Here is a 13,705-nt window from a genome sequence, read left to right as displayed (position 1 = left end):
AGTTAATCAAAATAAGGGAAAAGCGCATTTCTGTAATTGACAATAAAACAGGTCAACTGCAAGGCAATAAAGTAGCACAATAGGCCTATAGTTTTGTAAAAGAAAATGCCGTGCTAACCAGACAGGCCAAAATCCCCTATCCCAAAAACTTGATGATAAGCCTAGATCTATCCCATATTGTTGCTTTTCACCTTGTCACACGGTCTAGATATAGTGTAACCCCAGGCTCTGACGTGATTCAGAACAGTAATGGTGTAACACTTTGACGTGAGTCAGGACCAGAGGCAATCTTTTGGCGTGTATGAAAAATCCATATTTGAATTGTTTTATTTTACTAGGCAAGTCAGTTATTTTACAATGAGGGCCTACCCCGCTAAACCATCCCCGAACCCGGACGACGCTGGGCAATTGTGCGCCACCCTATGCGACTCCCGATCACGTCCGGTTATGATACAGCCCGGGATCGAACCAGGGTCTGTAGTGACGCCGCTGCGCCTCTCCATCTCCCGCCCTCGCCCATCCCTCAATCACACACTTCATCAAAACTGTTTCTAGGCTATATTGTGACAGTATTGCCATCTCTAGTATCTGTTATTAATAAAAAACAAAAATCCTTGTGATTAAGGCCGAGGCCAACGTCACTCCATAATACTTAATTTTCCACTGTATATCAGCAAGTAAGAAACCCTTTATTTTTGTTGCTACTAAACACATGGACTTCTCTAACATTTGTCAAGCATTGTAACAGAAGTCTATCTACTTTAAATCTAATTTGACATTAGGTAGATGGTAGGTTTTGTAGTAATTCCTTGGCTTTTGGCACCACCTTGTGGTGACATGGAGAATCTCATAATCTTATAAACGCTAGTGAAACACTTGGTAATTGAATGAGGGTGTCAGAGTGCATCCATTCATATTTAGCTTTCATCAGGAGAAGCTGTCCCTTGGGAGCATTTCTCAACTAATCCATGGACTCTGTTATTTACCAGAATTAGGTCACATGGTTTAGAGTTGAGTGCATTTCAGATTTCATCAATCCCTTACTTCCCAAGCAAGTCTGGTTTATGGAGAGTTGCTATAACAAGATATTTCTTGAAGTCTCGTGTTTATTTTTTTCAAAAAGATTAATTTAGCTGGTTATCACTGGCCTACCCACAATGCCAGTGTAATGTTTTTCAACATTTTTACTAATTAAGAATGAAAAGCTGAAATGTCAAGTCAATAAGTTGTTTTCAACCCCTTTGTTATGGAAAGCCTAAATAAGTTCAGGAGTAAAAATGTGCTTACCAAGTCACATAATAAATTGCATGGACTCCCTGTGTGCAATAAGTCTAACATGATTTTTAAACGACTACCCCATCTCTGTAACCACACACAATTATCTGTAAGGTCCCTCCCTCTGTTAAGCAGTGAATTTCAAACACAGATACAACCACAAAGACCAGGGAGGTTTTTCAATGCCTCGCAAAGAAAGGCACCTGTTGATAGATGGGTCAAAATGAGCATGGGAAAGTTATTAATTCCACTTTGGATGGTGTATCAATACACCCAGTTACTACACAGATACTCGGTTGTCGGAGAGAAGGAAATCCACTCAGGGATTTCACCCTGAGGCCAATGGTGACTGTAAAACATGTCTGTGATAGGAGAAAACTGAGGATGGATCAACATTGTAGTTACTCCACAATACTAACCTAATTGACTGAGGGGAAAAGAAGGAAGCCTGTAAAGAACGAAAATATTCCAAAACATGTATCCTGTTTACAACAGGGCACTAAAGGAATACTACAATGTGGCAAAGCAATTCACTTTTTGTCCTCAATACAAAGTAATATTGGATTTACCCCAAACATACAACATATTACTGTGTACCACTCTCTATATTTTAAATATAGTGGCTGCATCATGTTATGGGTATACTTGTAATCGTTAAGGACTGTTTCAAGATAAAAATAAACAATGGAGATAAGCACAGGCAAAATCCTAGAGGAAAACCTGGTTCAGTCTGCTTTCCACCAGACACTGGGAGATGAATTCTCTCTCAGCAGGGCAACAACCTAAAACACAAAAGGCTAAATCTACATTGGAGTTGCTTACCAAGAAGCCAATGAATGTTCTTGAGTGGCTGAGTTAGGTTTTACTTAAATCTACTTGAAAATCTATAGCAAGACCTGAAAATCGTTGTCTTGCAATGATCAACAACCAATATCACAGATCTTAAAGAATTTTCAAAAGAATGTGTAAATGTTGCACAATCCAGGTGGGGAAAGCTCTTAGAGACGTACCAAGAAAGACAGGGCTGTAAAGATGCTTCAACAAAGTAGACTCAGGTGTGTGAATACTTATGTAAATGAGATATCCATTTAATTTTCAATACATTTGCAACAATATATATATATATTTTAATTCACTTTGTCTTTATGGGATATTGTGCGTAGATGGGCGAGAGACAAAAAAAATCTATTTAATCCATTTTGAATTCAGGCTGTAACATAACAAAATTTGTAAAAAGTCAAGGGATAGGAATACTTTCTGAAAACACTGTACAGGTATGTGAAGAAAATATTCTCACTACTCTCATGTCGGTAGTCCTGTAGTACTTCACCTGTAGCCATTTGCGTCCCAAAACAAGTAGGCTAATTTGAAATCATTATGTCAGTCTCAAACTGGGGTTGTAAATAATAAGTTCACACTCCAAAAAATATTGTCTGGTATTGTGTAGTTAGTGTGGTATTACAAATAATTGAATACAAATCGGTAGTATTAACACATTCAAAACCAAGATCATAAATATTTATTTATTTTACCTTTATTTAACAGTTAAGAACAAATTCTTATTTTCAATGACGGCCTAGGAACGATAGATTTTTACCTTGTCAGCTCGGGGATTTGATCTTGCAACCTTTCGGTTACTAATCCAACACCAACCACTAGGCTACCTGCAGCCCCGAGATACACAGAGAGTGAGAGATATCCACGTCAGACACTTACTGCACATTCAGAGGAAATATTGAGAGAGGCTGTCAAACTTTTTTGGGAGGGCGCAAATAGTGAACATCAAACTGAAACCTGAGTGCACATATTATAAATCACCTTCACGTTTCTGTCCCTTTCTTCCAGTCATCTCTCCCTACACTGTACCTAAAAAAGGAGAAAGAGAAAGTCAATACACAAGGTTCACGATCAATAATATTTATTTGCAAACTTGTACAGGGGTAGACACGAACAATAAAGTGATATCTGAATAAAAATTAGTATACACAAGTTGGGGACACACCTTGTCAAATACATACAAGGTCAAATAGGGTCAAGGCCTGTTGTCAGCCTGAGCGCCAGTGTGGTGAGCTGGGGTCTGGTAGGTGCCCTCCTTCACCATCTTGTCCCGCTGCTTACGGATCTCATACAGCCTCTTGTGCTACAGACACAGAAAGAGAGAAAGAGATGCACGAGAGTGAGAGAGATATCCACGTCAGACACTTACTGCACATTCAGAGGAAATATTGAGAGAGGCTGTCAAACTTTTTTTTGGGGGGGGGGGAAAGCTCAAAACTTCTTAGGAGGTATTGTTGTGTTTTTTCAGCTCATTGCTGATCAAAACCACAATTCTCTTCATTGATCAACTCAATGTATTTTTAACAACAAAAACAGTCAAACAACAAAATAATCTCCTATAAGTCTTGACAATCATTTGCTAATCAACAGCAAAGCTTTCTCCAACTATCCATGAAGTCAATGAAAAAAAGGTAGAGCTGGACAGGATGGACTAAGGGTGTGAACGTTTAAACATTAAAATGTTTAAAGGAAATTGGGATCCTTAATATTTTAAAAAAATCCCTCACTGAAAAACATTTTATTTTACGTAGATGCAGAAAGTAAACAGCATAGTGGGACAATTTCCGCAACAATAAGAGCGTTGAAGCACAAGGCTCAACTTCTCTGCTGTTTTGGTGCCCTGGCTACCACGATGTAAACAGCATGACGCGAACCCGTGCAGATACTTTATGTGATTGTGTGAGAAGTGTTGCTTCTCGTTTATGTCAATATCCTAGGCTATTCATTGATAATTTGCCCTGCTATACTGAAGGTGCGAGTCCTGCCTATAGTGTGCCCATCCCTATCTCTCCGTCCGTCTCTTGCTAGCTCCCAATGAAAGATGCAGGTAATCAGTCTCCTCCAAAAATACTGAATCTTAGGAGTCGATTCCGCTACGAATCTTGACCCTCAGAAATAGGAGTCGACGTACAAGGGAACAATTATTTGAGTTGACTCTCCACTACTACGTCATTGTCGTTAAGTGTTGGAAAATGGCAGAGAAAGGCAATCGACAGCACTGTATGGCAATACTTTGAGAAGTTAAATGAGAAGGAAATTCAAACTTTGCAAAGTGGAATTGCGGTACAGTAATGGTAGTACAGATGCAAAGCTTAACCTTCTGAAAGGGACGCACCGTGAGACACAGACCGTTGCTGACAGCAGTTCAGCTTCATTGTGAGTTTGCGTGGAAATTAGAGGTCGACCGATTTGGATTTTTCAACGCTGATACCGATTATTGGAGGACAAAAAAAAGCCGATACCGATTAATCGGCCGATTTTTAGCATGTATTTGTAATAATGACAATTACAACAATACTGAATGAACACTTATTTTAACTTAATATAATACATCAATAAAATCGATTTAGCCTCAAATAATGAAACATGTTCAATTTGGTTTAAATAATGCAAAAACAAAGTGTTGGAGAAGAAAGTAAAAGTGCAATATGTGCCATGTAAGAAAGCTAACGTTTCAGTTCCTTGCTCAGAACATGAGAACATATGAAAGCTGGTGGTTCCTTTTAACATGAGTCTTCAATATTCCCAGGTAAGAAGTTTTAGGTTGTGGTTATTATAGGACTATTTCTCTCTATACCATTTGTATTTCAAATACTTTTGACTATTGGATGTTCTTATAGGCACTTTAGTATTGCCAGTGTAACAGTATAGCTTCCGTACCTCGCCTCGCTCCTACCTGGGCTTGAACCAGGAACACAACGACAACAGCCACCCTCGAAGCAGCGTTACCCATGCAGAGCAAGGGGAACAACTACTCCAAGTCTCAGAACGTTTGAAACGCTATTAGCGCGCACCCCGCTAACTAGCTAGCCATTTCACATCACATCGTTACACCAGCCTAATCTCGGGAGTTGATAGGCTTGAAGTCATAAACAGCTCAATGCTTGAAGCACAGCGACGAGCTGCTGGCAAAACGCACGAAAGTGCTGTTTGAATGAATGCTTACGAGCCTGCTGGTGCCTACCATCGCTCAGTCAGACTGCTCTATTAAATCATACTTAACACACAGAAATACGAGCCTTAGGTCATTAATATGGTCAAATCCGGAAACTATCATCTCGAAAACAAGACGTTTATTCTTTCAGTGAAATACGGAACCGTTCCGTATTTTATCTAACGGGTGGCATACATCAGTCTAAATATTCCTGTTACATTGCACAAGCTTCAATGTCATAACTACGTAAAATTCTGGCAAATTAGTTCGCCATGAGCCAGGCGGCACAAAATGTTGCATATACCCTGACTCTTCGTGCCATGAACACAAGAGAAGTGACACAATTTAAAATTGCCTGCTAACCTGATTTCTTTTAGCTAAATATGCAGGTTTAAAAATATATACTTCTGTGTATTGATTTTAAGAAAGGCATTGGTGTTTATGGTTAGGTACACATTGGAGCTACGAGTCCTTTTTCGCAAATGCGCACTGCATCGATTACATATCATCAACCATGTGTAGTTATAACTAGTGATTATGATTGATTAAGTTTAATGCTAGCTAGCAACTTACCATGGCTTCTTACTGCATTCGCGCAACAGGCAGGCTCCTCGTGAGGCAGGTTGTTAGAGCGTTGGACTAGTTAACCGTAAGGTTGCAAGATTGAATCCCTGAGCTGACAGGGTAAAAATCTGTCATTCTGCCACTGAACAAGGCAGTTAACCCACCGTTCCTAGGCTGTCATTGAAAATAAGAATGTGTTCTTTACTGACTTGCCTAGTTAAATAAAGATTAAACAAAAGGTGTATAACAAAAGAAAAGAAAAAATAAAATTTGCCTCCAAAATGACCGATTTCCGATTGTTGTGAAAACTTGAAATCGGCCCTAATTAAATCGGCCATTCCGATTAATCGCTCAACCTCTAGTGGAAATGTATGAATTTTATGTTTAAATGTTAAGAACATTTTTCCATTTATCACATCCCTAGGATGGACACCCATGTAGGATGACAAGCAGTTATTTTATCAAAGACATGGACATCAACTGACAACTCTTCAACAGGTCTTAGTTGATGAAATCACAAGTGTTTATGGGGAAAGGACATGAAACACACACACACAATCAAATCTTCACAGTTCACACACACACTTCAGCTCAGATGTCTTACACTCACCGTCTTCTCTCTGTGCATGCACTCATAGAAGTCCTCAAACTCGAGCTTGCACTCCTTTTTGGCACGGGTCTGACCAATGCCATCTGCACACTCGATCCACTCCTTCTCAAAGGCGTGGCAGCGCGGCGCACGTTTATATGGTTGCTCTCCACCCTGGATCAACATCCATTTGTCCATGTTGATACCCAACTTCCCCTGGAGGTCGATGAACGGCATGATGCTGCAGGATGGGGGGGGGGAGAGAAGAGCAAAGGTGATGCTTAAGGTTTTTGATTAGAAAGGGGGCCTTTGTGTTTCTTTGTCTTTTCTCTAGAGCTATTATGGCCATAATAACAAGGGATGTATTCACTAGGAACCAAGCAGAAACAAACTGAATAAAACAGGGAGACGCACACCTAAATTTGTCCAAAGCAAACTAATTTTAGTTGCAAAAGATTTTGCAACTGTTTGCTAATGTTACGGTCTATTGGCGAATGAATACACCCAATGTGTTGGCTGTGCATTAAATCTCTGACATTTCTCATTGGTATAGAGAGCCCTCTAGCTGTACATTATTGTTCATAAAACTGGAAGCATCAATATAAATTCAAGAACAATAGCCAAATGTTCAGTAGAACTAGATAACATTAACTCTCGAGAACACTGGGGCCATACCCAGCCATATGCGCTAGCATTACAGTACATGAATGGGCAAGCTAGTTAAAGTGGAACTGACAGCGGTTTAACTACTTTGCAGATATGAAATAAACAAATAATAATATCAGTAAAAAAAAAAAATAATCTCAGTTTATATTACAAAACCAACTTTATAAGAGGTTTCAGAAGTAGGTTCTATTGGACTCCACATTCCATGACGTACACTACATGACCAAAAGTATGTGGACACCTGCTGGTCAAACACCTCATTCCAATATCATATGCATTAATATGGAGTAGGTCCCCCATTTGCTGCTTAAAACAGCATCCACTGTTCTAGGAAGGCTTTCCACTAGATGTTGGAACATTTCTGCAGGGACTTGCTTCCATTCAGCCACAAGAGCATTAGTGTGGTCGGGCTCTGATGTTGGGCGATTAGGTCTGGCTTGCAGTCGGTGTTCCAATTCATCCCAAAGTGTTCGATGGGGATGAGGTCAGGGCTCTGTGCAGACCAATGAAGTTCTTCCACACCAATCTCGACAGACCATTTCTCATTTGTCATGCTGAAACAGGAAAGGGCCTTCCCCAAACTGTTGTTACAAAGTTGGAAGCACAGAATTGTCTAGAATGTCATTGTATGCTGTTGCGTTAAGATTTTCCTTTACTGGAACTAAGTGGAACTAACCGTAACCATGAAAAACAGCCCCAGACCATTATTCCTCCTCCACCTAACTTTACAGTTGGCACTATGCATTGGGGCAGGTAGCGTTCTCCTGGCATCCTCCAAACCCAGATTCGGCTGTCAGACTGCCAGATGGTGAAGCATGATTCATCAGTCCAAAGAACGCGTTTCCACTGCTCCAGAGTACAATGGCGCAGAGCTTTACACCACTCTTTGCATTGCGCATGATGATCTTAGACTTATGTGCAACTGCTCGGCCATGGAAACCCATTTCATGAAGCTCCCGATGAACAGTTAGTGTGCTGACGTTGCTTCCAGAGGCCGTTTGGAACTCTGTGGTGAGTGTTGCAACCGAGGACAGAATTTTTCCGTGCTATGGACTTCAGCACTTGGTTTCTCCTATACGTTTCCACTTCACAATAATAGCACAGTTGAATAATAGGGCAGCTCTTGCAAGGCCAAAATGTGACAAACTGACTTGTTGATAAGGTGGCATCCTATGACGGTACCACGTTGAAAATCACTGAGCTATTCAGTAAGGCCAGTCTACTGCCAATGTTTGGTTATGAAGATTGCATGGGTGTGTGGCTGAAATAGCCAAATCCACTCATTTGAAGGGGTGTCCACATACAGTACCAGTCAACATTTTGGACACACCTACTCATTCACAGGTTCTTTATTTTTTGACTATTTTCTACATTGTAGAATATTAGTGAAGACATCAAAACTATGAAATAACACATATGGTATCATGTAGTAACCAAATATTTTAGATTCTTCAAAGTAGCCACCCTTTGCCTTGATGATAGCTTTGCACACCCTTGGCATTCTCTCAACCAGTTTCACCTGGAATGCTTTTCCAACAGTCTTAAAGGAGTTCCCACATGTGACCGACCAGCTCAAAATTGGTCTGCTGTAGCAAAATTTGAAATTGTAGCTCTGGCGTCTCTACTTTTATCCAAAATGGTATATCATACCCTACAGTTTATGAACAATGGGAAGGAAATTTTGCTTTGAAAGTTAATAAACTTGTAAACTCACTTTTGAGAAAATGGCCTTTTCAATGTTTTGGTACTAAACCCAGCAAAAAAAGAAACGTCCTCTCACTGTCAACTGGATTTATTTTCAGCAAACTTTACGTGTAAATATTTCTATGAACATAACAAGATTCAACAACTGAGACCTAAACTGAACAAGTTCCACAGACATGTGACTAACAGAAATTGAATAATGTGTCCCTGAACAAAGGGGGGGGGGGGGGGGGGGGGTTCAAAATCAAAAGTAACAGTCAGTATCTGGTGTGGCCACCAGCTGCATTAAGTACTGCAATGCATATCCTCCTCATGGACTGCACCAGATGTGCCAGTTCTTGCTGTGTGATGTTAACCCACTCTTCCACCAAGGCACCTGCAAGTTACCGGATATTTCTGGGGGGTATGGCCCTAGCCCTCATCCTCTGATCCAACAGGTCCCAGACGTGCTCAATGGGATTGAGATCTGGGCTCTACGCTGGCCATGGCAGAACACTGATATTCCTGTCTTGCAGGAAATCACGCACAGAACAAGCAGTATGGCTGGTGGCATTGTCATGCTGGAGGGTCATGTCAGGATGAGCCTGCAGGAAGGCTACCACATGAGGGAGGAGGAAGTCTTCCCTGTAACGCACAGCGTTGAGATTGCCTGCAATGGCAACAAGCTCAGTCCGATGATGCTGTGACACATTGCCCCAGACCATGACGGACCCTCCCCCTCCAGAGTAAAGGCCTCGGTGTAACGCTCATTCCTTCGACAATAAACGTGAATCCGACCATCATCCCTGGTGAGACAAAACTGCGACTCGTCAGTGAAGAGCACTTTTTGCCAGTCCTGTCTGGTCCAGCGACAGTGGGTTTGTGCCCATAGGTGAAGTTGTTGCCAGTGATGTCTGGTGAGGACCTGCCTTACAACAGGACTACAAGCCCTCAGTCCAGCCTCTCGCGGATAGTCTGAGCACTGATGGAGGGATTGTGCATTCCTGGTGTAACTCGGGCACCTGTGCATGTGTTGTTGCACGTGGCCTGCCACTGGAAGGAAAATCAGCTGTCCATCCTGTCTCCCTGTAGTGCTGTCTTAGGCGTCTCACAGTACAGACATTGCAATTTATTTCCCTGGCCACATCTGCAGTCCTCAAGCCTCCTTGCAGCATGCCTAAGGCACATTCAGGCAGATGAGCAGGGACCCTGGGCATCTTTCTTTTGGTGTTTTTCAGAGTCAATAGAGAGGCCTCTTTAGTGTCCTAAGTTTTCATAACTGTTAGTGTCTTAACGACCGTTCCACAGGTGCATGTTCATTAATTGTTCATTGAACACACATGGGAAACAGTGTTTAAACCCTTTACAATGAAGATCTGTGAAGTTATTTGTGTTTTTACCAATTATCTTTGAAATACATGGTCCTGAAAAAGGGACATTTCTTTTTTTGCTGAGTTTACTACTGGAGAGTTCTTTGTCTACACCCATTTAGCATCGTTCACACCCTCTTAAGCTTTAACCCCACCCATCTCTTTAAGGGTTGATCCAAGCGTTCTGTACTAACAGCAAGTCAAGCCCCCTAGCTAACTTGCTAGATAGATACTTTCAGACACAAATGACAGGGCAGCTCACTGAACATTACTCACCCTAGCAGAGCTGGATAGGCTGTTATGTTATATAGAACGTTGGTGACTGTAACTGTGCGGTCAGATTGTCCATTCGTAAATTCAAAATGTATCACTCTCGGAGAGCAAACCGGACGCTCTGGCCGATGAGTAGGGTTGATCCGAACGTTCTGACCTCACAACGGCAGTCAAGCACCCAAACTAACTGGCTAACATCATTGGCTAGCTTACAAGCTACTTCCAGACACATAATGAGACAACACCCCACTCTAACCATTTTACTCAACCTAGCAGAGCTGGTTAGGCTGTTTTCATTTTATCCAGAGCGTTGGTGAGTGCAACTGTGCTGCTGGCAATAATTGAATTATGCTTTTTAGCCTACGTTTACTGAAACCGGCCATATTCAGCTGGTGTTGAGGGTTCATAAATTCATCAGTTATTCTGCGCTCTGGCACACTCAGACAAGAGTGCTCTGAAATCGGAGCAGATGGACAGACTGAATTTTCGAATGCACCCAAAATGGTTACTTGCATAGTAAATTCTTTGGTTAAAACAAGTAGCTAGCGAGCTAGGTACACAATGAACCATAATCCCAACTCATGATGTTACTACCCTGCATGAATCTGCAGGTAGCTAACCAACCAGGTTCAATGTTAGCTAGCTAACATTAGGCTATAGCTAGTTAAGCAAATGTACAGTACCAATCAAAAGTTGACACACCTACTCATTCCAGGGTTTTTCTTTATTTTTAACATTTTCTACATTGTAGAATAACAGTGAAGACATCAAAACTATCAAATAACACATATGGAATCATGTACTAACAAAAAAAAAGTGTTAAACCAAAATATATTTTATATCTGAGATTCTTCAAAGTAACCACCCTTTGCCTTGATGACAGCTTTGCACTCTCTTGGCATTCTCTCAACCAGCTGCATGAGGACCTGGAATGCATTTCAATTAACAGGTGTGCCTTGTTAAAAGTTCATTTGTGTAATTTCTTTCCGTCTTAATGTGTTTGAGCCAATTACTTGTGTTGTGACAAGGTAGGGGTGGTATACAGAAGAAAGCACTATTTGATAAAAGACAAAGTCCATATTATGGCAAGAACAGCTCAAATAAGCATCATCAAGTCCATCATTACTTTAAGATATGAAGGTCAGTCAATGCAGAACATTTAAAGAACTTAACGTTTCTTCAAGTGCAGTCGCAAAAACCATTCAGCGCTATTATGAAACTGGCTCTCATGAGGACCACCACAGGAACAGAAGACTCAGAGTTGCCTCTGCTACAGAGGATAAGTTCATTAGTTACCAGCCCCAAAAATGTCAGCCCAAATAAATGCTTCACATAGTTCAAGTAACAAAAACACATCTCAACATAAACTGTTCAGAGGAGACTGCGTGAATCAGGCCTTCATGGTTTAATTGCTGCCAAGAAACAACTACTAGAAGGACACCAATAAGAAGAAGAAGACTTGCTTGAGCCAAGAAGCACGAGCAATGGACATTAGACCGGTGGAAATCTGTCCTTTGGTCTGATGAGTCCAAATTTGAGATTATTTTTATTTTATGGTTCCAACTGCCATGTCTTTGTGAGATGCAGAATAGGTGAACAGATTATCTCTGCATGTGTGGTTCCCACTGTAAAGCATGGAAGAGGTGTAATGGTGCTTTGCTGGTGACACAGTCTTGATTTATTTAGAATTCTAGGCATACTTAACCAGCATGGCAACCACCACATTCGGTAGTGATACGCCATCCCATCTGGTTTACGCTTTGTGGGACTATCATTTGTTTTTCAACAGGACAATGACCCAACACATCTCCAGGCTGTGTAAGGGCTATTTTACCAAGGAGGAGAGTGATGGAGTGCTGCAGCAGGAGACCTGGCCTCCACAATCACCCGACCACAACCCAATTGAAATGGTTTGGGATGATTTGGACTGCAGGGTGAAGGAAAAGCAGCCAACAAGTGCTCAGCATATGTGGTTAGTCCTTCAAGACAGTTGGAAAATCATTCCAGGTGAAGCTGGTTGAGAGAATGCCAAGAGTGTGCAAAGCTGTCATCAGTGCAATTAGTGGCTACAATGTACTGTATAGATAGATAGGTGTACACTAAGGCATTGTTGGCAGAATAGATGGATGCAGTTCAATGCATGATTAATATAATTCACCAATCCATTTCTTGGTATTCCACAATTTAACAAGGCACACCTGTTAATTCAAATGCATTCCAGGTGACAACGTTGTGAAGCTGGTTTAGAGTGTGCAAAGCTGTCATCAAGGCAAAGGGTGGCTTTTATTTTGATTTGTTGAACACTTTTTTGGTTACTAGATTATTCCATTTGTGTTATTTCATAGTTTTGTCTTCACTATTACTCTGCAAGTAAAAACAGTTTTAAAAAAAAATAAATAAAAAAATAATATTTAAAAACCTGGAATGAGTAGGTGTGTAAAACTTTTGACTGGTACTGTATGTTTTTATTTAATGCAATGTCTACTAATTGTCTAAACGCACGGCTGCTTTCCCACTATTAGCTATATAATTTTCACAAATGCCTTAGTATATGCAATTCCCAAACACTTAAGAACTTGTGAAAATGACCTCATCTAAGTAACGTTAGTCGTTTGTCAGAACATGTTTCAAAAAGTGTCATTCTTTCTGAGGGTGTACATGAACAGATTTTAATAAGATTTCATGTTCCTAAAATACTGTCAGACCCACTTTAACGTGCGATTGCCAGCTAGCTAACGTTACAGCTTGCCAGCCCTAACGAGTTAAGTTAGCTAGCTAACTAGCCAAAGCAACGTTGCATTTTGACATTCATACAAGCCCATTATCTAGCTAGCTAGTATTATTAACGTCGTTAATTCCAGCTATGCTGGCTAGCAATATTAGGCAGCCATGCACTTATTTCACTCGACTTTGCTGTCTAGCTAACTGTTTAGCTAGCTAATTGTATTGATAAACGAACATACTGACGTAAAAGACAGCTAAAGTTAGCTTGCTTAACGACAAGAAAGACCGTTCGCGCTGTGTGGTCACTTGCTAAACAATTTCCCCCACATTCTTGTTGAGCAAGCATGTACAATATTATGTTAGGGTTGACTTGTCAAACGTTATGTAAATATGGTATACATGTAATTATTTACCGTGTTTTGGTGAACTCACTTTAACCTTCTGTGTGGATCCCCTCACTTTACAGTAGAGCGGCCTAAGCCTGAAATCAGATGGTCGCTTGGCAACCTAGCCTATATTTACGGCACTACTGTAAAGATCGTAAGGAAATTTCTTAACCCCAGCTGGACT

General features: G+C 40.9%; 1 protein-coding gene across 9 annotated transcripts; it reads right to left on the bottom strand.

Annotated features, from left to right (window-relative positions):
* Positions 1 to 2,340: 2,340 nt before the first annotated feature.
* On the bottom strand, positions 2,341 to 13,705 carry LOC110496158 (NADH dehydrogenase [ubiquinone] iron-sulfur protein 5). 9 transcript variants are annotated; one of them, XR_005037462.1, is made up of 5 exons: positions 13,549 to 13,705; positions 6,441 to 6,660; positions 3,278 to 3,415; positions 3,094 to 3,141; positions 2,341 to 2,939 (listed from the first exon to the last, which is right to left on the bottom strand). XR_005037462.1 is itself a non-coding variant. In XM_021571895.2 (4 exons), the coding sequence occupies exons 2-3, from the start codon at positions 6,654 to 6,656 to the stop codon at positions 3,308 to 3,310; spliced, it is 324 nt and encodes a 107-aa protein (XP_021427570.1). In that variant the 5' UTR covers positions 6,657 to 6,660; positions 13,549 to 13,705; the 3' UTR covers positions 3,037 to 3,141; positions 3,278 to 3,307. The 9 variants fall into 9 exon arrangements, 5 of the variants coding, with proteins under 5 accessions (XP_021427570.1, XP_021427571.1, XP_021427572.1 ...); XR_005037463.1 differs by having other exon boundaries at positions 3,294 to 3,415; XR_005037465.1 differs by having other exon boundaries at positions 3,294 to 3,415; positions 13,568 to 13,673.

This window comes from Oncorhynchus mykiss, chromosome 18, assembly GCF_013265735.2.
Source record: "Oncorhynchus mykiss isolate Arlee chromosome 18, USDA_OmykA_1.1, whole genome shotgun sequence".
NCBI classification, from domain to species: domain Eukaryota; kingdom Metazoa; phylum Chordata; class Actinopteri; order Salmoniformes; family Salmonidae; genus Oncorhynchus; species Oncorhynchus mykiss.
This window is presented reverse-complemented; position numbering and strand designations above follow the sequence as displayed.